This window comes from Callithrix jacchus, chromosome 6 (assembly GCF_049354715.1).
Source record: "Callithrix jacchus isolate 240 chromosome 6, calJac240_pri, whole genome shotgun sequence".
Lineage (NCBI taxonomy): Eukaryota > Metazoa > Chordata > Mammalia > Primates > Cebidae > Callithrix > Callithrix jacchus.
Window position 1 is genome coordinate 118020688 of NC_133507.1, and position 27962 is coordinate 118048649.

Consider the following 27962-nt stretch of genomic DNA (forward strand, 5'->3'; position numbering starts at 1 on the left):
TATTCCACTGTGGCTGGAAAACAAGTGCAATATGATTTCAATTCTTTTGTGTTTTTGAATTTTGTTTTATGGTTCAGGATATGGTTTATCTTGGTGAATGTTCATGGGCACTTGAACTAAATATGTATTCTGATGTTGCTGGGTGGAGTGTTCTTATTGTTGATTAGATCCTCTTGGTTGATTACATTATTGAGTTGTTCTATATGCCTGAAAATTTCAGTCTCATTGTTCTACCAATTGTTGAGAGGAGGTACTGAAGTCTCCCACTATAACTGTGGATTTCTGTTTATCTTTTCATTTTTAACACTTTTGCGTCACATATATCACAGATCTGTTGTTTGGTAGATACATATTTAGAACACTCTCCTTGAGTGGGGTTCCAACCCTTCCTGACCTCCCTCCTGCGGCCCCAGCCCCAACTGGGCTGCCTTCCTGCTCTGCTCAAGCTTGCCTCGTGGGTTTGTGACTGGGTGGGAGGGAGGGAGGGAGGGAGGGAGGGAAGAAGGAAGGAAGGAAGGAAGGAGGGAAGGAGGGAGGGAGGGAGGGAAGGGAGGAAGGAGGGTGGGGGAGGAAAGGAGGGAAGGAGGAAGGAGGGTGGGGGAGGAAAGGAGGGAGGGCCAGATTAACTTAACTTATTTTTTTATTTTTTGGTTGACCTTTTTTTTTTTTTTTTTTAGATGGAGTCTCACTCTGTCACCCAGGCTGGAGTACAGTGGCGTGATCTCAGCTTACTATAACCTCCACCTCCTAGGTTCAAGAAATTCTTTTGCCTCAGCCTCCCTAGTAGCTGGGACTACAGGCATCTGCCACCACTCGTGGCTAATTTTTGTATTTTTAGTAGAGATGGGATTTCACCATATTGGCCAGGCTGGTCTCACACTCCTGACCTTGTGACCCACCTGCCTCAGCCCCCTAAAGTGCTAGGATTACAGGTGTGAGGCACCGTGCCCAGATAGTTGATTTTTAAACTGCCTTCTCTTTTTAAAGAAATCTTCCTTTTTCTGACACCACTGAGTCCTTAGAAGTTTCCACATCAGAAGCAGTAATTCCTATTCCTTGAACCTCTTGATGCTCGCTATCCATCTGGAAGAAATTACAGAGAAATGTGTGTGCATATGTGTATGTGTGTGTATAATGTTTAATATGGTAGATGTCTTTATACCAGTTTTACATGTTAGTATAGGTTTTCATTGAAGAAGAAAATAGGGAGGGGAGATTGCAATAAAATGAGCAGGTATTGGAAAGTAATCAAATTTAAAGAAAAGTCCAGTCCACAGAAAGCCAAATTTTCATTTCTTCCCTCATCTTCCATCTTCTATGAAATACCTTCCTAACAAACAGGACAGTTGCCATATACCTATAAACTAGCTTTGATGTGTTATCACTAAATAAAGCTTGGTCATTCACAGTGTATTTCACTTGTTCAACAATTTGGGGCACCTGATAAATGCTTGACATTATTAGAACCTAATGCCTTATAAGTTGATATTTAAAGTCACATGTGTTTAAAGGATAATAGTTTCTTTTTCCTTAGAGCTGAGCATTAAATTTTTCCTGAAACAATGACTGTCAGTGTGTGGCTATTTGCTGAACCAGTGAGTCATGGGTATAATCAAATAATACATTTATTCTCTTTTTCCTTATACTAGGTCCAATCTCCTTTATGAGTTTACTTCTTTTCCTGCCACCTCATGCAAAATCTCCAACAAATACTCTAGGTACTTTAGTTTAAAACATAACTTCATGTCAGCAATCAATATGTCTGTTCCAGTGTGATAATCACAGACTCCTAACCTTGTTTAACTTCTTAAAGCTCCTTCTCACCTTCCCCTAAAGACTGAAGTGGGAAAGGGGACATAGCTGACTTCTCTGTTCCCCAACCTAGGGCTTCTCCTCCTCCTCTTCTGCCTCTGCTCCTCCAGGACTAAAGGGGATAGGGAAAGGAGGACACATTGGGAGCAGGAACAATGGTCTGACTGACACTTTTCTGGCAGTGATGTCTTCTGACCAGGTCAGATATTTACAACTGTCCCTCTCTTAGATGCTGAATTAGGTTCTCTACCATCACTGGGGTCTCTCGCCTGCAGTTCCCTCTGCCTGAGTGAATGGACCTTCCTGCTGGTAACTTATATGTCCCTCTCCACACTAGGAATCCTGGGTCTCCCAACTCTTTCAGGCAGCCCTCTCAAGTGATATCCAGGAGAACCACAGGCTAGCTCTGGCTCTTGGCTCATATTTGGGCATTGCGAAATATATACTTTGACCCTTCATTGCTGAGAGTAGAGTGATTTCTCAAACACAACCTTCAGCTTATTTAGCTGCATGGCCAGCAAGCTCTGGTCAAAGCCATTCAGTCTTCAGATTTATCATATACCAGTCCTGCATGCTCCCTAAATTGTGTGGGACACAAATAAGATACCTAAGCAATCTCCTTGAAGCTTCCCTCCCTTGGGCTTGGGGTCAGGATAAGGCACTCTGTCTCCTCCACTATGAGGTAGAATTCACAGCAGAGCTAGCTCCAAAGAAGCCTTCTCTCTAATCTCGGAACTTCTTGTTCTTTCCAACTGTGACGTTAGAAATGGGGAAGGCACCATGGGTTGTAGCACCAGTATCTCATTCGAAATGTGGATGCATGGCCCCAGTGTCCTAGGCCCTCAACTGGAGACAAAACTGAAATGTTCTATTTTAATACATCATGTTGAATGCTTCTTTCATCAGCTGACAAATTCATTCATGGTAAAGCTGACAAATTTTTTCTGCCACATTACAAAAAAAAGGAACATCTTATAAAACATTGTCTATTCCATTGTTTTGAATATTGGGTTTACATCCAAATTCTAACTCAAAATTTGCAAACTTATATCTGAGAGGATGCCAGTGGTATCAAAATATCCATGCTCACCCCCATCCCCGCCCTTAATGAGAGTTCCTCATAGGATTTTATGTTTCTCTCCAACTGAATTAAATAGAAGAAAACACAAGACCAGCATTGTTGAGGTTTCCAGACAACACCGCCCCTTGGCAGGCTGCCTGCTGGGAGGTCAGGAACAACCCAAGTCCTTCTCTTAGCAGCACCTCTGGGAAGAGAAAACAGTCATCAGAGACTTGTTTGGGGTTGGGGTTCAAATTTACTGATTTTTCATTTTCTTGTCCTCAGATAACCACTCAGTAGCCTTTTTTTTTTAAACTGCTTTTCTGTACCTGCTTTCTTAGTCTTAAGAGGCTTAATGAGACATTGCCAATGTAAGTTAAGACACAGGGTCTTGTTCTGTTGCCCAGGCTGGACTGCAATGGTGCAGTCATAGCTCACTGCGACCTCAAACTCCTGGGCTCAAACAGTCCTCCTGCCTCAGCCTCCTGGTAGCCAGGACTACAGGTGCACATCATCATACCTGGCTAATTTTAAAAATGATTTTGTTGAGACAAGGTCTTGCTATGTTGCCCAGGCTGGTCTTGAATTCCTGGACTCAAGTAATCCTCCTACCTTGACCTCCCAAAGTGCTGCGATTATAGGTGTGAGCCACTGCACCTGGTCATAAGTCTATCTTATACAGATATATATATTTATTTAAAGCCAGGTGGTAATGGTTTTCTAAAGTCCTGTGATAAACACAAGAAACAACCTAAACATTGAGTCATTTATTTGAAAGCAGCATAATTTTAGTGTTGAGTTGCCCAAGACATAGTTGTTTACTGTCTTTCTTCGGAGAATCCCAGAAGCTCCTAGAATATATAAGTAGGGGCTTTGTCACCCCTACTCTTAAAGTTCAAGTTCATTCCTATCATTGAACAGGAAAGAAGATTCAGAGAAGCAGCCAAATTCCAGGTGATTTGGCATAAAAAAAATATCAGCCTGAATGTAATAAGAGGCCTAGAGTTTTCAATCTCTCTAAATATCTGTAGGCAATTTATATAATTATATTGGCACACATATTTTTCCATTTCAATAACAAAGCCTCAAAGATCTTTATGTTCACAGAAAAATCTTTAATATTGTGAAAGAAACATAATAAGCCAATATAAACTCAAAAATTTTAAATAGGGTCATGATTCCCTGATTTTTCTTTTTGGAGCCAGTAGGAATACATTTCAGATAGAGGAAAAGGGAGGCCTGGGACTTTCCTTTGCCAATTCTCTTCCTCCACTCAAACATACATTATACTCAGACACAAGAGGCTTTATTAGCCAAGTCTCCCCACTCTGTTTTGATATTTTGAGCCCAGCTGAATGTGACTGATCACAGCTCTCAGTACATGCTTGTTGGCAGTTTTTTGCTTGCCCACATAGTACAAATGTCTTTGATCAAGATGAGCTGAGAATACTGGCCTAAGTAGGTAGACTTGGCAGAATTCTCAACCTTGGCTATTTCTATCAAGGCTAAGGGTTCATACTACTTTTTGGAAGTTTTTTCTCACAGAACTAATTAAATATAAGCCTGTATAATAGAAGTAAACTATAGCAGCTATAATAATTTGTTTCTTTTTGATTACAGCAAAACGGACTGAACACAAAGTAGTTTATAAATTCTATGCTTGTGATCACAGACTGGAGCCACAAACTCTGAATGCCAAAGTAAATGCAGACCAAGCTGAATGTCGGAGTCAAAGAAAACATACATCAAATTTAACGATACATACTTAATAATATGCATAATCACAGTAATTGCTCAACTAGATGGGAGGAGGCAGACACATTTCAACAGCCTCACAAATCAGCTGGTCCAGATGGCCCTCCATCCTCTTCAATCCTATTTCAGTGCTCCGAGGACAAAATCCCTGGACTGGTAGTGAAGGCCAGAGGACCACACATCCTCATTTACACTCTATTCCCTCCACAGGCCAGAAGCACAAGCTGGGGTGGTGGAGTCAAAAAAAGATCTCCCCGCACAATTTCTGCTCAGAGGCTCAAATAAACTCTATTTGAGTTTATGTAAGGCTCTATTTGGGGCTCTATGAAGAGCTACCAGATGTGTGTCTCATCATCATAATTCTAGCACAAAGCACAGAGTCAGGGACAATTGGTTAAAAGGATGACCCCTGGGAAAATGGGTGTTTGTGTTGGGAGATGAGGAAGAAGACTGGCATGGCAATGTGAAAGAAATTCACCTCCTACTGCACATAGGTTAATTGGTTCACTTTCCTAACAAGCAAATCGGGGTTTTAAAGGCCATAAAGATATTAGATTCCTATGGAAAGAGGGAGAATATATGAGAAAAAGCACCGCCCTCAAAAACTCACTTCTTCACCTAACACTTGTTTTGGGGTTGTTTAAAAAACATATTTTAGGTTTGGGGTACATGTGTAGGTTTGCTATATAGGTATATTTGTGTCATTAACATTTGTTGTACAGATCATTTTGTTACCCAGGTACTAAGCCCAGTACCCAATAGTTATTTTTCTGATCCTCTCCCTCCTTCAACCCTCTACCCTCAAGTAGGCCCCAGTGTCTGTTGTTCCCCTCTTTGTGTCCATGTGTTCTTATCACTTAGCTCCCACTTATAAGTCAGAATGTGTAGTATTTGATCTCTTGAACCTGCATTTGTTTGCTAAGGATGATGTCCTCCAGCTCTATTCATGTTCCTGCAAAGTACATGATCTAGTTGTCTTTGATGGCTGCATAGTATTCCATGATATGTATGTACCATACTGTCTTTATCCAGTCTATTGGTGGAAATTTAGGTTGATTCCATGTCTTTGCTATTGTGAATAATGCTGCAATGAACATACATATCCATGTATCTTTATGGTTAGAATGATTTATATTCCTTTGGGTATACACCCAGTGGTGGGATTGCTGGGTTGAATGGTAGTTCTGCTTTTAGGTCTTTGAGAAATTGCCACAGTGTTTTCCACAATGGTTAAACTAATTTGCACTCCCACCTTAAACATTCCCTTTTCTCCACAACCTGGCCAGCATCTATTATTTTTGACTTTTTATTAATAGTCATTCTGACTGGTGTGAGATGTCACCTCACTGTGATTTTGATTTGCATTTCTCTAACGATCAGTGATGTTGAGTTTTTTTTCCATATACTTATGGCAACATATATGTTTTCTTTTGAAATTCACTTAATACTTGTATCCAGGACAGGCCCTATTCCCTCTCTCCTACTTTCAGAACCCTTTTCTCCTGTCTCTTCTCCTGTCCTAATCCATCCATAGTTAGGTGAGCCAGCAGTGGGGATAAGATACCTACAAAGGTCTGACTTGTGATTTCACTCCTAGGGGAAAGTACAGGATTGTTTTCAGGACTGTGTTTCGTTCTGATTGGGAGGAGATGGGCTATAAGAATGTTTGTAGCCTGCTTAGGATCTTTGCTTTGTATGAACTACACCCAAGAGGAATTTTGGAATGCATTCCAAAATAGGAATACGTAAAACTTTCCATCCAACTAAAATCATTCAGGAAAATGAGAGAACTTTCATCCTGTATTACAAATGACTGACTGAGGTTTTCTTCCTGAAAGCAAATAATAGCAACACTTCTACCAATTTATATTTATAATCTACTCTGTTTGATTGACAGGGTAAATTAAGATCTGTTAACACCTCTCCCAACTGCTTTTGAGTGTCTTATAATTGTTAGGAATAGTTATCTCTTTGTAAATTACACAGGGCAAATGTTGATCTAACCAAAGGGGGTAATTTCATTGTCAGAGAGAATTTGTGAAACCTTCTTATGGACAGAAAAACCTCTTACTTGAATAACAGAAATAACAGTACCGAAATGGTCTTCCTGAAAAAAATGAAGACATTGCATGCAATATGTTTCTAAAGAAAGAAGGTGTTAGGATAATTATCCTGAGTTTCTAGGCTATGAAGGATTAAAGATAACTCACAAAAGTACTGTAAAACAGCACACATTAGTAAGACTATGTTAACAAAAAAGTTTATTTTGACAATTATGACATGGTTTTCATAGAGAAAACCAATTAAAGACAGCTGTGTCTTAAGTACATTTTGGAAGGCAGGATCATAATATGTAGTTACAGTAGAAAGCCTTCACTCTGCCACTGATTACTACACACACACACACATGCGCACACAGACACACATATGCGCACACATACAAACACACACACTTTGCAAGGAGCATTTCTTTATGGGATCTAAACACAAAGCCACATTTGCTGATAGATTTATATCAACTTCCATGGCAATGCTGGAGTTAAGAGGCAGAAATAGTACTGCCTTATATCAATGGCTACCATGCTTTTTCTCTGTTTAAAAGCCTTGAGTGGTGCGGGGGAGGGCTCTAACCCGCAATGGAAGGCAGCATGGTGTGGCAGAATAAACACTTTTCGAAATCAGAATTCATGAAATCCTGATTCAGGGCCCCACTTTTTACACAGACCAGAGCTATGACTCTGGAAAAAACAGTTAATACCTCTGTGTTTTGGTCTGCTCATCTATAAGATAGAGGACTGCTTCTTGGCCATTTGACATTCTACATCAAAATCCATATAATAGGAGGCTGTGAAATCACTAGGCTTCCTACATCTTTTTATGGAACTGGGTAGTTTTCAAAAATGTCCACAAATTATTTGATACTCTTCTCTTTGACTGGATTGGGTGAAGTTTACTTTGCTTCTCTGTGTTTTGTACCTGCCTCAATGAACAGATACTACAGAAGTTACCCTGTGTGACTTTTGAGGGTAAATCATAAAGAATGATATAGTCTTTATCTCTTCCTCTTTTCCACTCTCCCAGGGCAGATGCCTTTGGACCCCTAAGACACTATGTAAGATATCCAGCTACTCTGGAACTGCTTCTAGAGAAAATCACATGGAAAAAAAACCACACACACATTGAGACAAAAAGAGAGAAGCTCAAGGAATGTCAGCTCCTTGAGTCTTCCAGTCCAGATGATTGACATATGAGTGAAGAAACTTTTAAGATTGTACCAGCCCTAGCTGATGTAATCTCATAGGATGCAATCTCATAGGATACCTTTCACTAGAACTACTCAGCTAAGCCACTCTGAACTCCTGATTCACAGAAACAGTGGAAGATAAAAAATAATTGTTATGGTAAGCCACTAACTTTCAGGGTGATTTGTTATGCAGCCACAATAACTGAAAGATAAACTATGATAAAATCAGAACTAGAGGACCAAAAAAAAAAAAAAAAAGATGCAAAATGCTACCCACCCCAAGATCAAAGAAATCTGTAGCACTCACAAGAACCTGGGTAAAGAAGATCTAGAAGTCTTCAAGAATGATGAGAGTACATACAAGTCACCAGTAAATGCAATGAAAAACAACACTAGAAAAATTATTTTTTTTATTTCCAAGTAGGGTAACCATTACAAAAATTTTCCTACATTTGCAGTTAAAAGAAACAAAGTGAGACTGACCCTAAGTGGAACCAGTTAAGCCAGTAGCAAAGTCAAAGGGAAAGGGAAGAGCAAGGCACCTTTCAGTCATTTCTGCATAGGCACCAACACCGTTGCTCACCGGCTTTCTACTTTGTGACTTTCTCAAGAGACTGTGTGGCTGATACAGGGCAAATCGATTCCCAAACACAACTCTGAATAACTCTGAAAAAAAGGACTTCTCCCTTTCAAAGGACAGGGAACAGAGTTGGAGTACAGCCAGGAAGGGTGGGACCCATCATTTAACCTGAGAGAGTGAGTTTGGGATGCCCATGTGTCCTGGTCAAGCTGAGCTAAGGCGGTGCTCAGGAGATGGCAGATAGTAGTTTGCTGGCAGGGGGCAGCCATGAAAGCCAATTTTTTTTCTTGGCCCATCCAGTGTTTTCCAAACAGAAAATTTCACATAAAAAGTCTAGATTTTAGCTTCTCTTAAAATGCTGAAGAGCTAGCAACCCCAGGTATGCATTCCTGGTCTCAATCAGCAGGAGCTGACTGTCTCTCTTAAGATAGAACCTGTGCTCTCTCTTTGCCACAATCCTCACCCCTCCCATTTGTTCTATACCTGAGCTCACTTCAGTCATTCACTTTACATTTCTGGTCCCTGTGGACACGTGAGTTTGTGTCTTGTGAGCTATACCAATGAAGGAGTTTCAACAGAGCCATCCAAACCCTCAGGTGGCTCTTGGTCACTATAGGTTTGGCATTTTTGGTGGTTTGGAAATTCCCATAAATTCTGCTATTATGCTCTTGCCAATTTCTTTCCCAAAATTACAAATATGGGACCAGGACAAACCCACTTATCAAATGATTATATAAATCACTCTGAAAGATAGTCTTAGACATCAACTTGACTGGATCAGAGGAAGCCTGGACAGCTGGTTAAGTATTGTTTCTGGGTGTGTCTGTGAAGGTGTTGCCAGAGGAGACTGACATTTGAGGTGGTGAACTGGGAGAGGAAGACCCACCCCCTTAATGTGGGTGGGCACTGCCCAGTCGCTATCAGCAAGGCTAAAATGAAGCAGACAGAGGAAGGAGGGATGAGCTTGTTAGCTGAGTCTTCTGGTTCTTTTCCCTTGCCAGATGCATGCTTCCTCTCCTCCTGCCTGGGACATCAGACTCCAGGTTCTCCTGCCTTTGGACTCTGGGACTTACACCAGTGTCCTCCTGGTGGCCCTCGGGCCTTCATCCTCAGATGGAGGGCTGCACTGTTGGCTTCCCAGGATTTGAGACTTTGGAACTTGGACTGAGCCACTACTGGCGTCTCTCTTTCCCCAGCTTGCAGGTGGCCTATCCTGGGACTTTGCTTTGTAATCGTGAGCCAATTCTCTCTAATAAACTCCCTTTTATATATACATATAACCTGTTGGTTCTGTCCCTCTAGAGAACACTGACATAGTCATCTTACAACACTGTTACTGAATACTAGAATGTGAAGTTTGCCTCTGGAAACACATGCTGAGCTTATGTGATGCATTCTAATTATCTTTAAAATACAGTGTCCCCACACAGATCTAACATTCCCAGCCAAATTGCAGTAAAGTGGAAAAGAGTCAATTGTCAGTCAGTTCTGAGATTAGGAATGACAGAAATGGAAAAAAGAGATCTACATATCATAACATGTAACAATGTAGTCACTTACCCCAGAATATCTTCAAGGTGATTTCTACTGGTGACTTAATTAGGCAGAATGGCATTTGTTGAGACTGTAAAACCAGTATTTCCAGGGTGGGAAGTGTGTGTGTGTGTGTGTGTGTGTGTGTGTGTGTGAGAGAGAGAGAGAGAGAGAGAACAAAACAAAACAAAACAACTCACCAATTCCAGACATTGCCTGTGCCCATAGGCAGCAGCATAATGTATGCTATTGTAACCTTCCTTGTCCCGGATAGATGGATTTGCATCATTTTGAAGCAGAAACTCTAGACATCTGTAAGTATAAAGATGAAGTGTTATTTTAGAAAACATCTCTGGACTGAAAAAGATAATTTATGTAAATCCTCCTATTATTAATGTTCCATGAAGTACCTGATGAGTTTGTGTCTTTAAAAATCCTATGCAATGAAGTTTTATGTGTTGAAAATTGTGTGTGTGTGTTTTCTGTAGCTATCTTTATTTGAGCTTAATATAGCCATTCTAGAATTCAGAAAAAGCTTTAGGAAAAAGAGGGTAATTAAGACTTTTTTTCATCTCATCTTCAGGTAAAAATGTCTGTCATCTAGATTATTGAAATAATAAGTTTTGGAACTCCCTGTCAACAAAGTCTCAGACATAATAAAGAAGTGGTCAGGCACTGTAACAGGGCAGCCTCAACAGGGGAGGTTGACTCTTAACCTCACCATAAAATCAACAGTTAAAAAATTAAAGTTAAAAAGAATAAGAAAAAAAATAAGAATAGCCTAAACAATAAAAAAAAATTAAAGGAATCGGTAAGCACTTTTAAAGAACAAAGAATTAATTTCATAGCCACATATGAATAAAGAGCCTTAAATTTCACCATTAAGAATATAGATCTGAAAAAAAATGTTTAAAGCCTTTTCAGACAGAGTTGTAATTTTTCTGAAAAAGCCACAGTCTTCGTGGAATGCTTAGAGGAAGGAACATGGCTCCACTTTCACTAAAGAGCACCCAGGGATGTAATGAGTTCTGTTCAAGGCCAATGGTCCAGTTACTGCAAGTGGTCCAGTCCTGATGGGAAAGAGGGAGTCACTGGTCAGGAGGCGCTGTTTCACAGCATCAGCACCATTCCTGCAACAGTGGGACAAACATGTCCTTTATAAGGCCAAACCGATTCAATTTCATGCTCAAATCAAAATATTAAGATTCTAAATATCAACCCATACATTAAATAAAAACTCCCAGTAGAAAATTTCTAGAGGTTACCCAAAAACTTAAACAGGCATTCTCCTATCTTTTGGTATAAGGCAAAAGGAAAAAAGTCAACTACACATAGGGACGATTAAAGCAGATACTTCAATTTCTAGAAAAACGGATGAAAGCCATATATTTTTAAAAAACCAAATACCCACATGACACATGATTTACCTATAAAATGCTTTATAGTAAATCAAACTATTCTTAGAGTCCAGCCATTATTCTCTCTTCGGTCATTTGTACCTTATAAGGAAGTTCTTTTTTATTCTGGTAATTAAATGCCCATGGAAGGGATCCCAGGTATGACTCACTGTAAACTGAATTTGGCCGTTTATATAAAATCGTTTAATAGGAATAACATGCTAGTGGACACACAGTCCCCAATTTCTGAATGTATTACATCCTAAAAATCAGTTGATAAATTGAATTTGTAATTTGGAAAATACTTGGAATTATTCCCAGAGAGTTATTTAACCCAGAATATAGCTGAACTATATATATGATCAATAGTAGTATTATAATAAAAGTAATATAGAATTTGGATATTCACCAAATTGTTTGTAAGGGAAACATGAATTCTGTGTTTTAACTGGGAATGCTTATTTTTTCTCTCACTCTCTTCCCAGGGCCTAGTAATTTTGGCAATTAAGATGCAAAGCTAACAGATGCCCATGAGGTCAGAGGCGTATCTGGATACCAGGGAGTGGCCCCCCTTTGTATAGAAGAGTTCTCAGGCAGCTGGTTCCCCCTCATTGCCCTACCTTTCTTGTCCCCTCGCTCTCCTTCAGCTTGTCCGGCTCAGGGAAAGCTTGCAGTTCACTGGAGAAGGGGGCATTTGCTATGGTGGCTTAAAATGCTACAGTCTTTTAAACTGTCATTTTAAATTTGGGGATATTAAAGCAAAACTTCAGTCATTCTACTTTATTCACTGCGGCACTTACCATCCCCTTCCCAATTAACCATTGAAGTTAGGTCCCACAACTAGCGTTGGAGCCACACTCTTTAACTATACCTTTCTACAACAGTCTGGGCATGGGAGTAGCCCGGTGTAGGGTGGGAAGACCCTGGAGTAGACACAGGCATTCAGGCCCCAGAGAAACTGGCTTCTCTAACAATTGAGGAATAAATAAGTTAACCACGATATGCCTGCAGACTTACAGAGCACCATATCCACTGGGTTCCACAGGGGTGAGGCACAAGGTGTGGGTACCAGTTCATTTGTTTGTTCATTTACTCAACAGTTATTGAACACTATGTGCTAGGCATTGCACTAAGCACTGTTAGTTTCTCACTGTGACCTGTGGTGCAGAAAGGACTCTCAGAGGACAAAGCCACAGAGTCTCCCATGCATCCACAGCCCTGAGTGATGGCAAGCACTCCCACCCCTGCCACAGCAATGAGCTATATCTCTGTCAGAAGCCAGGTAGAAGCAGGTGGGATGAGGGGCCCCAGGAGAAGCCGTGTGCAGAAGCAGGAGGCTCTTCCTAAATTGATGTGTGTGTGGGCTGGGGGTGAGGAGAAAGCACAAGTAGTTATTTCACACCAAAGTATTACGATCTTTTAAAATGGAATCTGCTAAATAAATGTCCCCAGGTCATAAAAGCAGAACCTAAGGCTCCAAGAGGAGGCTTTATTTGTCTTCCTTGGTATGTGATGCATCGCAGTCAGAAATGATATTTAGGACACCAGGTCCTAAAAACTGCTGACCAATCACAGTGGTGGCTGAAGCAAACCTCACAATTTTATAAAGTTCTCTGTGTGAAAATAGCAGAATTGAAGGCTGTATTAAGTGTAGTTTCTTATCCATTAAAGGCAAGCCCATATCACTTCCTCAAGATCCCAAGTGAAACCCCAAAATAGTAAGGCAGGCAACGTGGTAACTCAGAGAAGCAGATGAAGCATTGGAAATGGCACCTTGTTCCTAAGCTGAGAAAAAACTTACAGTGTGGCTTCCTTTTCCTTAAGCTCTCTGGCTCTTTCAAGTTCTTCCAAATTTTCATGGGCATTTCCTAAGATAGTTTTACTTCTCAGCATAAAGGATAGAAAAAAAAGTTGCAATTAATTTTTTAAATGGCAAAGCTGTTAATGGTTCTGGTGCAATTTATATATCAATGATTTTTATCCCAACCCAAAAGAAATAAGCACCACTGATTTTCACTGAAGATATATATGATTCGCTCCAAAGCCATCCAATAAATCTATTCTCTCCCAAGGATCCAACTGAGAATATGATTTCTTAAAACTTCCACTTGAGTATCAGCAAATAAGGTAACAATCAAGTTGCCCACCCTTCTATAAACATCCTAAACTTCCCAAGTAAAGAAGTGACTTAGCTGAAACTTCTCTGAGTCCCACTAAATTCCCCACTGCCAGCTCAGCATCTCATTTGTCCAGAAATGGGGCCACATTCCGCTTCATCTAACAGAACAATTCTTGATCATCCAGAATTCCTTCTCCAGCTCTTAACAGATGAAGTATATTTTTCCCCACCCTTTCCACCACCCGCAGTCTATTCCAAGTGCATCGCCTGCAGCTTGGTACAGAGTAGATGCTCAATAAATGTTTGTTAAGCAATGTCTGTTAATAACCTACAAGCACAAGGGATCAGAATACTACATCTGACATTATTATTTCTATTTATTATACAACTATGAAGAGGAGGCAAGCAGTATTTTTCAAATTATATACCATAACCCATTTTAAAACCCATTGTGAAATCGATTTAGTGGGTTGTAGTCAGCAAGATTTTTTTCTCTAATAAAATAGAGAAAATGTCAGAATGCATCACACATGGTAAAAGTAAATATGATTTTATGAAAACTTTATTTCCATTGTACATAGTATATAAACTATATATATGTGAATATGCATATGGGGTCATGATTGTAAGATATTATTTCTCACTGGGTCATCATCTAAAAGCCATTGTTCTATAGGAGAAGCAGTTAGCACTGACCCAGAATCAATTCCACAGCACAAGACAGCAAATAACTCAATAGTTCTTTAAACAGCGTCACCAAAAAGTATTCTTATGAAGGAGGCCCTGCCTGAAGCTTCTAAGAACAGTTTCATCAACTGTGGGCATCTCCCCCACCTTTTCCCCTTGAACTGGTTTGTTTATTTCTGTTTTCCATTTCTACCCCCCTAGAATCCAAACATGTCCTGAGCAACCAACTTCCTCTCCTCTAGCTCCTGAAAGAGCATTCGTGCCCAGGTTTGGAGCAACAGTACCTAGTTTGCATGTACTAAAGCTATACTTAAAGACTGCTGGGATTCTGCGTGGGTGGATGTTTTTGACATATGACATATATATTAGCAAATGAAGCATTTAAGTGGTGATGGTAAAAACTATGGTATATGTCAAAATAAAGTACAACAGATTTTGAATGAACCATAAACCTGAGCTTGACAGCTCCACTTGGCATTCAACCCAAAGAACAGAGAAGTAATTGAGCAGTGACATGTAATAATCAAATATAAAGTCACCAGAACAGGAAAGCCCAGGTTTGAAATGAAGCAAATCTAACTCTTTTGGGTTAGTCTAACTCTTTTTCCATGAGGCAGTATGAAGAAAACTTAGCAGTCCTTCCCCATCACTCCCCAACCCTGTTCCCAGAGGAAGCATGAGCAAGGCAGTTTTTACTTTCTATCCATGTCTGATGCGGCAGCATAATGCAAAGCTGTGCGTCCCCAGTCATCTGTTTCATTAACGTTGGCCCCTGTGGTCACTAATGTCTCAATACAGTGGAAATGACAATTTGCAGCTGCATAGTGCAAAGGGGTCCTGAAAAACAAACAGCAATTTATTACTTCATTCAGTCTGGAAAACAGGCTCGTTGTTGGCACTAGCACTGGCAGCAGTATTCCTAGGGGTGTGGAAAGCTTCTTTCAACTATACAAGTTAGGTAACCCTTATTTGAAATGCTTGGAACTAGAAGTATTTTAGATGGTTGAGCATCTTTTATTCAAAAATCCAAAATTCAAAACGTTCCAATGAGCATGTTCATTGAACATTATATGGCTGTGCCCCAAACGTTTCAGATCGTGCAGTATTTCAGAGTTTGGATTTTCAGATGAAGGGTGCTTAGCTTGTATAAACTGGAAGTGAGGCTACAAAGACAGTGGTGTCACACAAGGCCACCTATCACGGATCTGTTCTTTCTCCTTCCTAGAGCCTATCCTAGTTTAGGTCTACGTTATTGCTTTTTTTGGACCATTGCAAGCCCATCCTATTGACTTCCTTAGCTCTAATAAAGCATCCATAATTTCTAGTAAGTCTGAATGAAGAATTTTTTAAGATGCAATACCCATGTATAACAATCGTGTTCCAAAACCTTTGGTTCTCTCTACTAACCAAAGACTTGATTCCTCAGCCTAGAATTGAAGACTTTCCAAAACTGGTCCCAATCTCCTTTGATAGGGTCTCTCTCTCCCATAGATGTACCCATTAGGATAATCAAACTGGACGCTTTGAGGCTTTCTGGATCATGTCCACACGTCCCCCAGCCTTTGTCCAGGTTGGTTTACCCTTGGGAGTGCCGATTCATGAATCATTTCCACTCATTAAAACCCCACTCATCCTTCTTGTCCCAGGGGCTAGCTCTCTTTCTTTTGTCTGAGATGGCTTAGCTACTCTCTGGGTCTCTCTTGAGTTCTCATCACATATTGCCTTGATTTTAGCACTGGTGTATTTTCTCATCTTCCCCACTGAACTGTAAGCTCCTAGAGGATAGGGATGTTGGTTAATGAGAAGAAGAATGCAGAATCCAAATCAGAATCAGAAGCCCTGGGCTCCAGTGTGGGCAGATGCGCAAGCTGGCCCAAATCACATCCCCTCTCTGGGTCTGAACTTTTTCACCCTTATTTCAACAAGAACTTTTGAGCTGCTGTGTCCTTCTAGGTCTAAATTCTGTGTATATGTATATGTATAAATCATTTAGTTTCTCTCTCACTAGTTGATTTTTCTCCTTGTTAGTTCAAAAAAAGAAATGTTTAAATATTTTACCTATTGAATTGCATGTTTTAACTAGACAGAAAATTATCAAGTAACAACCTCATGACAGGGTCCAAAGGTAAAGCTTCTAAGGTCCTTCTGGGTGTAAAATCCTGTGTACATGTATAAATGATTTAGTTTCTTTGGGTTCAGCTTCCTCATCTATTAAAAGGGATAACAGCATCCCCACATATCTCATAGAGTTAGTATCAGAAAACACAAGGACCTGGCAAAGGGCAAAACTACAGAAATATTAAGTAATTTGCTATACATTACTTATTTTTAGCTCTCAATTATTTAACAGTTTTTCTGATATGACTAGCCAATAGTCAAAGAAGAATAAACAAATGATCAGTTTTCAAGAATAACTAATTCATATTTTATAGTCAATTTATTGGCTCTCTCACTAGTTGATTTTTCTCCTCTTTAGTTCAAAAAAGAAAATTTTAAATATTTTACATATTGGATTGTATAGATTTTAATTAGACCAAAATTACCAGGTAAGAACCTCATGACAGGGCCCAAAGATAAAGAGCTCTTGTCCTGAGGACGTTCATAGTCAGGTGGGGATGTGAGAGGTATACGAACCAGAGCAACTCCATCTTGAATAAGGGCTAGGTAAAATGAGGCTGAGACCTACCGGACTGTATTCCCAGATGGTTAGGCATTCTAAGTCACAAGATAAGACAGGAGGTCGGCACAAGATACAGGTTATAAAGACCTTGCTGATGAAACAAACAGGTTGCAGTAAAGCAGCCACCAAAACAAAAATGGCACAGGAGTGACCTCTGGTTATCCTCGCTGCTACACTCCCACCAGCACCATGGCAACATCAGGAAGTTACCTTACATGTTCTAAATAGGTGAGGCATGAGTAATCCATCCCTTTTCTAGCATATAATCAAGAAATAACTATAAAAATGGGCCACCAGTAGCCCTGGGGTTGCTCTGTCTATGGAGTAGCCATTCTTTTATTTCTTTTTTTTTCTTAATAAACTTGCTTTCACTTTATGGACTCACTCTGAATTTTTTCTTGTGCAAGATCCAAGAACCCTCTCTTGGAGTCTGGGTGGGGACCCCTTTCCCTTAACAAGGAGAGAGACAAGGAGTCAGAGTCCACAAGAACAGTGTGAGGTACTCTGCAGTCATGGAGGTTTAGGGTGTTGGGGAGCAGAGACGAGGGGCATGCCCATCAGAGCACAAGGAGGTGTCACTGACATGAATCTAAAAGGGTGGGTAGGAGCTGCCTTAGACAGGTTGGTAAGAGAAGAACTTTGTGGCAACCTCAAAAAAGGAGGGTACATGTAGAGAGAAAGGGTAAAGAGCTGCAATGGGGAAAAAATTATATATATTCATGAAAAAAATATATATCCATAAGCCAGTTGGCATCATGGCATTATTTACTTATGTAAAGGACCATTAAGGTAAGAAGAGTTTTATGACCCATTGGTGGTGTGTGTGCTTAATGTTTTAAATGTGGGACTTAATGTTTTAAACATGTCTGAAAATTCATCCCAAGATGAAATGTTCAATACATATAATAAAATGCTCTAGATTTTATGACTAGGACTTATGTGTTCTACTCTGCTAGAAACAGAATTTTCTAAACTATATCCATGCAGGAATTTTGTTTTGTCTTTTAACTGAAAAAAAGACAATTGTCAATTCTAAACAGGAGCTGTGAGTAGAGATGCTTTCTTTGTGGCTTATTTGCTTTGCGGGCAATCTCCATGAGAAGAGACTTCCTTCGGAGAAGGATGGAATCCCCCCAGCTAACTTCCCAGTTTACCATTTCACTGTAACTTGATTACTAGATAGACCACTCCCAGTTCCTTTTATTTAGGCACTTGAAGCAGAACTCTGATTACATACCTCCCACACTTGTCCTTTTTATGGAAATCTGCTCCACTGCTCTGCAAGAGTTTTATACATTCCACATTACTAGAAAGACAGGGAAAACATTATTAAGACGGAAGAGATCAATTACTGGCCTATCTTCAGCAAGAGCCATTTTCTGCCGAGTGCAGGACCAGATGAAAAGATAGCTTCAAGTCTAAATTCTGCTAATAAAAACCTGAACATATTAGAGTGACATATTGTAAGAATCTAAAGTTTCTATGATTCCTTTTTCAAAGCTAATAAGTCAACAGATTAAAGAACTTGGTGTAACATTTTCAATTCCATGACTAAGAAATTTAATGATTATTACATGATTAAACCCTCCAGTGATGGTTTCATCGTTTATCCTGAAATTCTTTTTCAAAACCATCAAGAGTTTATGAAACAACCACTTAAACCTATAATAACCTCATGTCCCTTTAAACAATGAGCCAGACTGGATGGGCGTTACCTGCTATCACAGCAGAATGAATTCACCATGATAACCACTTTCAACCGAGACACTCCTTAATGGAAAATAAAGCATGCATTTCCCTGTCTTTGTAATTTAGGCAAATAAATGTGCAGAACCAAGGCCGAAAATGATGTCATGGTGCACAGTGATCTTCCATAGCTTCTTTATCATTCACAGAAGCAATAAATCATATTTAATAGAGAGAAAAGGACCCAGTGAAATGATTTTTCCTATTAAAGGGCATGTAGCTAAATAGCAATTCTAATAGGAATTTCAGACATGAATCTGGAATTGTATGTTGCCACTTTCTGTACAGGTCTGATATTTTTTAAATGGGGGCATAAAAAAGGGACAATTATCCCTTATTGTTCTATACTTGGGATGATAGAAGTGGCCTAGAATTATTACTATAATTTAACTATGAAAAATGATCTCAATGATAAACCTGAGCAGGGCTCTCTTCACCCCAAACCCACCCTTTATAGCCACCTTCTCAGAGAACTAGCTCTTTCAATCATAGCATATAAGAACTTTTTAAGATAAGTATGTGTTGGTGTAGCATGCCAGCTGAATGGTGTAGCATTCAGCTGATCTTCCTGAATGATGCCAAAGAATCAAAGGCAGTGGTTAAACCTGCCTTTGGTTTACCCTGATAAAACCAACTCGTGTGGCTCATAAAGCTCATACAATTTGGGAGCTCAGGTGGGGGTAAGGGTGCTTTAAAATTATATATATATATATATAATTATAAATATAAATCTAGTAATAAGAATTCAGAAGGAACTCATGTAAATAAGGAGTCCTAAAGTGTTACCATTTATCTGCCTCTAATATACAAATGACAAATGGAGAAGCATTGCTGTTCCTTAAGGACCAGGAAATTGATTAAGAACCAACACCTTCCCCAAACAACAACATCCAAAGGTGCCATGTTTGGTCAATGTGTGGTCACATAGGTCAACAATACATTGATCAGAGCTTCAATCTTTCACATACCATTGGCATGTGAAAAGAAAGTAGCTGATGAAAAAATTATCCTTACAACCTTAAAAAAAGGTAAGGGTTAAATTACTGCTTGCCTGTCTTTTGGGTTTTCTTGACCTATGTTCACATTTAATCCCTAAAAGACTAAAAATCAGATTTGAAACAAGGACAAAAATGTCTATAAATGAACATAAATTAATTCAATCTTTGATTCTCTTGATCATCACCCACATACCAGCAACAAAAGAGGAAAAACCGAGGAACAAATTTCAGATTATTTTCTTTTGGTGTATGGGGTAACAGATATGTATTCTATAGCCTGAAAACCAGAATTTAAAAAAAGAAAAGAGAAAGAAGAAAGCAAAAGAAAAACTATCTGCTATCTGAGATGGGCTAATAATTTTTCTTTGGTGAAACAAAATGCAAGTAATATGGAAATATAACAGTGATATTTGATAACTGGTAGAAATGATTCTTTCTTATTTGACTAAGGAAATTGCCTGTGATTCAAGACAGCTTAGGTCAATAAAGATGAATTAGTAATTAAGTCATAAAATAACTAGAATTGCTAACTACTCACCCTCCTGCAGCAGCAGCATGAAGGCACGTTCTTCCAAATTTATCTGGGGTGTCTATTTCAAAGCCTGCAGACAGCACGTGCTCATTACTAAACAAGGATACTATGCTATACTTTTGTCCTAGTTAAACCACAAGAAACATTGCAGAGACAGAAAAATCAGTTAGTAGAAAAACCAGAATGCAAGCAATTGTAGTCAGAAAGAGGTTGTCATGGAAACAAATGGTAACTGCTCAAGCTTGGCAATTTTATAAGAAGAACCGTGAAGTCAAGAAGGATTTATTTTCACATTCAGCCCTGGGTGAACCACAGCCCCATCTTTTAATCCCAGGATAGAAATTTATGAAACCAATTTGAGATAAGTAGAGCAGTAGACAGGCAGATAGAACTCATAGACAAAACATGGAGGCAAAGGGATAATCTTAGCATGCTGGAATAGATATTTTCTTATGTGTATTTCAACCTTTAAGTTGGATTAAGAGTTGGGAAACATGCTTGCATGCAGGGATAATTTTTAAACATGCAACAGTAGTGAAAGCAGAATCAGCCATAGGTAAAGTACTTAAAGGAAAAAAAATGCCTCTGGGATATCTGCTGAATTAATTCATAAACAATCTTTGCCTTGCAGACCTCTACCACTTTTGAAAGCCCAGGAATTTCTTAATATATGACAGTCGGCAGAGGTGGTGATAAGAAAGACTAGCAAAGCTCCAAACCAGAAACAATCTCTTGGCTCCAAAGGGTCTCATATTTAAAAAATAGAAATTAAACCTAGTTGGAAGAAATCAGCCATAGTGATTTTTCAATGCCCAGGGAGTGGGAGTAACATGATATTTTCTACCACAAGATATAGGGTATTTGGCCTTTTTTCTTTTGTTGAAAAATATTAAATGCTAAGCCATCATTTTAAGTCTCAAAGACTTTTCCTTCTTCTGTGATGTAACCTTTCTATAAGCTCTGGCCATCTCTGCCTCTTTTCACCCTGGAATGCCCAAGCTTTAACTTGAAAAACAGACAAGACTCTCATTCTGGGACAGGAATAGTGACATTCAAACAGCTTTAACACCAAGGATTGCTGGGAGCTGTCACATGCAGTTAGCCGAGGAACACAACTCATCCTGCCAAGTCAGGTAATGACATGAAGCACAGGCAGCCATTCACTCTGACCAGACACTTGAAGCCATTCATTGACTCATGTACAGGACACATGAAGCCTCATCTCTGCTAACAGATTTACTTACCCGATGATAACAACTTTCTGCAGCAGTCAGAGTGAGCATTTAGGGCAGCTAAATGTAAAGGGAACATGCTATGGATTCCACACCTGAGGAGTAAGAAAACAGAGCATCTCACGGCAACAGATCTCAAGATACATGCAGAAGGACAATTACCTTTCTAGATTCTCTGATGAAAATTAACAATGATTTGTGTAGGGAGTCCTGGCTAAAATAATTTGGTAATTCTTCCATTCAATAAATAATTATGCAATCAATTTCTACTTTAAAATAATAAATGCCTGAATCAGAACCAGAATTAAAAGTCCATTACCATAGGAATGTATATTTTAAGAAAATCTGTTTCACATAAACCATGACTCTTTAAATTTAAAATTAATTTCCCTCTCATTTTCTTTCAGCTTGGTGATTATATATCTCATTCCCTCATTCATCTATTCAACAGTTTCTTTTTCTTTTTTTTTAGAGAAAAAAGAAAGGAAGAAAAAGAGAGAAAGACAAAAAAGAATGAAAGAGAGAAAGAAAGAGGAAGAGAAAGAGGGAGAGAGAACAGGAATCTTGCTCTATTGCCCAGGCTAGAATGCAGTCTAAAAATGGGTATTAAAAAATCTCTTTTATGCCAATAAATGTGCTTAACAATGGAGACAGGAAGGAATAAGGGAGGAAAATAACAAATAAGCAGCCAACCAATATTTCATTTAAACCTGTGACATGCTATGCAATTGCTGAGGAGTGATTTATTTCCAATTTTGTGGTCACTTTTAGAATAGGTGTGATGTGATACTGAGAAAAATGTATGTTTTGTGGATTTGGGGTGGAGAGCTCTGTAAATGTTTATTAAATTTACGTATTCCAGGTCTGAGTTCAGATCCTGGATATCCTTCTTAATTTTCTGTCTCGTTGACCTAATATTGACAATGTAGTGTTAAATTCTCCCACTATTATTATGTGAAAGTCTAAGTCTCTTTGTAAGTCATTAAGAACTTGCCTTATGTATCTGGGTGCTCCTGTATTGGGTACATATATATTTAGGATCGTTAGCTCTTCTTGTTGAATTGATCCTTTTACCATTATGTAATGTCCTTCTTCGTCTCTTTTGGTCTTTGTTGCTTTAAAGTCTATTTTATCAGAGACGAGAATTGCAACTCCTACTTTTTTTTTTTTTTCGATCTCCATTTGGTTGGTAAATCTTCTTCCATCCCTTTAAGTCTTTGTGTATCCTTGCATGTGAGATGGGTCTGGATACAACATACTGATGCATTTTGGCTTTTTATCCAATTTGCCTGTGTCTTTTGATTGGGGAATTTAGTCCATTTAAATTTAGGATTGATATTGATATATGTGAGTTTGATACTACCATTTAATGCTAGCTGGTTGTTTTGCCCATTAGTTGATGTAGATTCTTCATTATGGTGATGCTCTTAACCTTTTGGTATGTTTTTGGAATGGCTGATACTGATTGTTGCTTTCTATATGTAATGCTTCTTTCAGAAGCTCTTGTAAAGCAGGCCTGGTGGTGAAGAAATCTCTGAGTACTTGCTTGTTTGCAAAAAAAATTATTTTTCCTTCACTTATGAAGCTTAGTTTGGCTGGATATGAAATTCTGGGTTGAAAGTTCTTTTCTTTAAAGATGTCAAACATTGGCCCCTCACTCTCTTCTGGCTTGTAGGGTTTCTGCTGAGAGATCTGCTGTGAGTCTGATAGGCTTCCCTTTGTGGGTAACCCGACCTTTTTCTTTGGCTTCCCTTAGTATTTTCTCCTTCATTTCAACCCTGGTGAATCTAACGATTATGTGCCTTGGGGTTCCTCTTCTTGAGGGATATCTTTGTGGTGTTCTCTGTATTACCTGGAGTTGAGTATTGTCCTGCCTTGCTAGGTTGGGAAAGTTTTCCTGGATAATATCCTGAAGAATATTTTCCAGCTTGGATTCATTCTCTTCATCACATTCAGGTACACCTATCAAACGTAGATTAGGTCTTTTCACGTAGTCCCATATTTCTTGGAGACTTTGTTCATTCCTTTTTAGCCTTTTTTCTCTAACCCTGTCTTCTCATTTTATTTCATTTAGTTGGTCTTCGACCTCTTATATCCTTTCTTTTGCTTGATCAATTTGACTGTTAAAACATGTGCATACTTTGTGAGGTTCTCATATTGTGTTTTTCCACTCCATTAATTCACTTATATTCCTCTCTAAGTTGTCTATTCTTGTTAGCATTTTGTCAAACCTTTTTTCAAGGTTCTTAGTTTCTTTGCATTGGGTTAGAACATGTTCTTTTAGCTCATAGAAGTTTCTTATTATCCACCTTCTGAAGCCTGATTCTGTCAATTCATCACACTCATTCTCCATCAGGCCTTGTTGCTGATGAGGAGCTGCAATCCCCTGTAGGAAGAGAGACATTCTGATTTCAGGTGTTTTCAGCCTTTTTTGCACTGGTTTCTTCCCATATTTGTGGATTTATCCACCTGTTGTCTTTGTAATTGCTGACTTTCAGATTGGGTCTCTGAGTGGATGTCCAGCTTGTTGGTGATGATGTTTTTTCTAAGTTTTCCTTCAGCAGATGCCCCTCCCCCACAGAGCTGGACCTTCCCAGGTTCAGCTGTGCTTGCTGTGAAACTCTCAATCCTCAACACTTCCAATTGCTGTTTTTTTGTGGGGGAATTTCCCCTGTGGCGACCCACTGCACCAGCTGAAACAGCAGCATTGAGATTCATGGTGCTTTTCTGCCTGGGAATCTCTCGATCTGGCTCCCCATTTCAGTCCCCTTTTCAATCAGCTAAATGGGCGATTCTGCCTTGCCGGAGCTCCCAGTCCTGGGAGCCAGTATACTACACACCAAGAACCACTGTGCCTGGGTGCCAGCAAAACAGCCGCACCAGCCAAAAGAGTCGTGCTGGTGACCCGCGGGGCTCCTCCTCCAGGAATCTCCTGGTTCGTGGGCAACAAAAATTCATCTGGAAGTGTGGTGTCCACTCACTCTCTGTGCTTTCACTGGGAGCTACAATCCTGAGCTGCTGCTAGTTGGCCATCTTGGATCTCTCTCTCTATTCAACAGTTTCTAAGTAGCATAGACTATGCTAAAGGCTGGAGATAACAATACTGAGCAAGACAAACTCTCAATTTTGAAAGGCAACCTGTTTTTCTTTTTCTTTGTACTTTTTTTTTTGAAACAGAGTTTTACTCTGTCACCCAAGCTGGAGTAGAGTGGTGCCGTTATGGTGATAGAGGCAGGGGACAGAGAAATTCTAGGCAGAAAAGAGCAGATCCCCAATAAAAACCTACTGTCAAACTGAAAAGCCTGAAACTGCAACCCAAAGTGAAAACTTCTATCCCTGTTTTCTCATTCAAATGTTGCCTTTTCCTAAACTACCCATGGCCCTGCCCCACCCAATCCTGTGCCTATAAAAACCCCAGTTCAGAACTACAGCTGAACATCAAGAGAAGTGGCTTGACTTCAGAGAGATAGCTTGATGGCATAACTTTGGAGGAGAATCTGGTCAGAGACACCTGGATTTCCGGGGAAGATTATCTACCCATCCCATCCCCTTTTCAGCTCCCCTTCCCACTGAGGGCCACTTTCATCAGCAATAAAATCCCCTGCATTTACCATCCTTCAATTTATTCATGAGACCTCATTTTTTCTGGACACCAAACAAGAGCTTAGGAGCCACAGCTGCAGATACAAACGGTTGTCATTCTGGCCCTCTGCCCTCACTGGTGGAGGGCAGCTGCCTCATGCAAAAAGGCAAGGGGCCCACTGAGCTGTTAACACTTAAGCCAACAGTGGATGGCAGAGCTAAAAGAGCACTGTAACATGCCCTTGAGAGGCTTTGGGAGTTGCAGGCACCCCCAGCTGGATGCCACTGCTGGGCCTGCACAGAGTTTACTCCTGCCTTTGCCAAAGCAGCCAGCTGATTCCAGCAATCATTCATTCTAGTTCCCACACTCATCAGCTCGTGTGCTCCTTCCTGCAAGGAGTTGAGAGTGGCAGGCTGAGTAAACAAGGTACTCTTGTTGCAAGTCCCACAAAGGGATCAGGGAAAGAAGTGTGATCACAGCTCACTGCAGCTTTGACCTCCCTGGACTCAGGTAATCCTCCCACTTCAGCCTCGTGAGTAACTGGGAACACCACAGTTGCACATCACTATGCCTAGCTAATTTTTTGGTGCATTTTGTAGAGACAGAGTTTTGCTGTGTTGTCCAGGCTGGTCTTACTCCTGGGCTCCAGCAATCCACCTACCTTGGCCTCCCAAAGTGCTATGATTACAAGCATGAGCTACCATGCTCAGCCCTTGTTTTATTTCGTGATTTGATAAGCAACTATTATTGTTGTATTATATCCCAAGCACTTTGCTAGGAGTTAATAATGGCTATATTGTTGAAAATAAAGTTTTGGATGAGAATAAAAACTAATGTTTGTCATTTGCTGATCAAACTTCATCTTCCAACCCACATCACAATACCAGTCACAAAAAACACAGTTGGGAGTAATAAACATTACTTTGCATATATTTCATAAACTTAGTAGTATTAAAGAGAGAATCTAGAAATGGACTTTATAGATCAACCCCCACCACAACACAGTCCCCCAGATGACCCCTTAAGGGACAGGCAGACTTCTGATGGCAGCACTTTTTGCCTTCAGGATTAAATCCTCCTCCTCTTCCCTACTACATCTTTTTCAACAAGGACCCAAAGCCATGTGTTGAATTGTAGTTCATACCAAGCAGCATCACCAGGTGATTCCTGTGTACTTACAGGCATTTATAATGTTAGTGACCATTCCTCATAACATCTCATTTTAATCAAATAATACATTTCAGATTGTTTAAATCTTCTGCATAATACAAGCAAGTATGGGACTGTATCTGTTTACACTCTGCAGCATTAATTACCTAAATCTCCTCTCTGGCACAAAGTGGCCCATTTTTCAGACTCCATGCTTCATAAAGAAACACATGTGATTTGAATTTGCTAAGCTCTGGGTACATAAATTTTATTTACCATCTCAAAAGTTATGATGATGGTGTATCTTTGTGACTGCATGAAAGGACATACACATTCACAGACATTTCATGGTACTCAATGTTTTGCAATATTCAATTCTATCAGCAATTAACCACCGTTTTCTCTTTCCATAATAGCTTCTTCCTATGTACTGATGGTTTTGTTCAGTCTTCCCTCTGTTTGTTTTCCTTTCCCTATATGGAGATGCCAGCCCAGTGTGTGTAATAGCTGGCATCCATCAAGTGATGCAATTTGCTTGTCTTCCAGGCAGCGTCATGTGGAGAACTGCTTGTAATTGCCTTTCTCATCATTTATCAAAAAAATTCTGAAATGCAATTGCATCAGTGATGACCTTGATGCTTGTGAAAGGGGAGAGGGAGTTGGGGGACGGGAGAGAAGCTGTTCTACTTATGCTATTATTTACATTGTTCCCTCTTGATTCAAGAGAAGCATTCTTTTTTTTTAAGTGCCTAACATGTTTTAAGACCTACTTATTAAATGGAACTTAAAGCTAATGTGATTTTACCTAATCATTTTATTTGTTTTGGGAATTTAAGGCAAAAATACGTGATTAAATATATCTGGACATTTAGAAGAGGAAAATGGATAGAATATTTTCATTCCTGAAAGAATGTGCCTGGAATCAAAAACTGGATTTCTCAAGATTTTTTTGAGCCTTCTTCATTCTTTAAATACATACATACATACACACACACACACACACTCACAAAATATGTTCATATACACCCATAAATAAAAATATATATACACATAATATATATACAATATAGTTTATAAAATTCCATATATATCTTTACGTAAAATAATATAAGCAAATGAGTTTGGGGAAATAGCATCAAACTCTATAAGAAACCAAATGGAAAAACAAAAACTATAAGTGATAGTATAACAGGAACAATATGATATATTCCATAAACCTCATTACCAATATTTCCAATCAATCTTGCCACTTAAAACCCATCTTTAGATAATTCGTCACACTCTACATTTGCTGATTTTTTTTTCACTGCTCCTTACAAACCTGAGAAGATGAGAGAGAGAGCGCTACTCTAATTTAAAAGGTCTAGTAAAAATTGTTTTATATATTTTTGATTCCACAGTGAATAAAAAGTTACTACCTCAGTGTACGATTTGAAAACAGATTAGTACAGACTCAAATGCTATGGCATTTGCACTTGTATATGAAATTATGGTTCAAGTAGTAAAACTAAGCTTCAAGCCAACACTGGAAAGAAAAGTAGAATTCAGTGTCCCTGCATCACTTCAGAAACTATTTATGTATTTCAAAATAAAATTACTGCTTTATTGTTATAAAATAAAACTGATCATAAAGGAAGGATTATAAAACCTTTCACAGGAAAATTAGGATTTGGCTATCTCAGTCAATTAAGAAGCATCCCTCTTATTTCATCAGGTATACACCAAGGGAGATCAAGAATGCAGGTGCCAAATCATACTGAAGTTAACAATGCATAAGTTACATGAAAGAGGAGACCAATTCCAGTTAAATTGCCACATTTATTTGACCAGTCATTAAATTAATGGAACAGATTTA

The 27962-nt window shown here is 39.3% G+C and overlaps 1 protein-coding gene across 12 annotated transcripts in view; it reads right to left on the bottom strand.

The window, feature by feature from the left end:
* The window catches only part of ANKRD44 (ankyrin repeat domain 44), a 340075-nt gene that overhangs the window by 84571 nt on the left and 227542 nt on the right, over window positions 1-27962 (bottom strand). For 5 of the 12 annotated variants that reach the window (XM_035305206.3, XM_035305211.3, XM_035305212.3 and 2 more), the window contains exons 11-16: window positions 21388-21470; window positions 20150-20267; window positions 18105-18173; window positions 14884-15024; window positions 13183-13263; window positions 10185-10296 (exon numbers count right to left, since the gene is read on the bottom strand). In XM_035305206.3, the coding sequence (XP_035161097.2) occupies window positions 10185-10296; window positions 13183-13263; window positions 14884-15024; window positions 18105-18173; window positions 20150-20267; window positions 21388-21470 (604 nt within the window). The remainder of the gene's footprint in view (window positions 1-10184; window positions 10297-13182; window positions 13264-14883; window positions 15025-18104; window positions 18174-20149; window positions 20268-21387; window positions 21471-27962) is intronic. The other 7 variants (XM_078328068.1, XM_035305210.3, XM_035305205.3 and 4 more) reach the window with 3 other exon arrangements.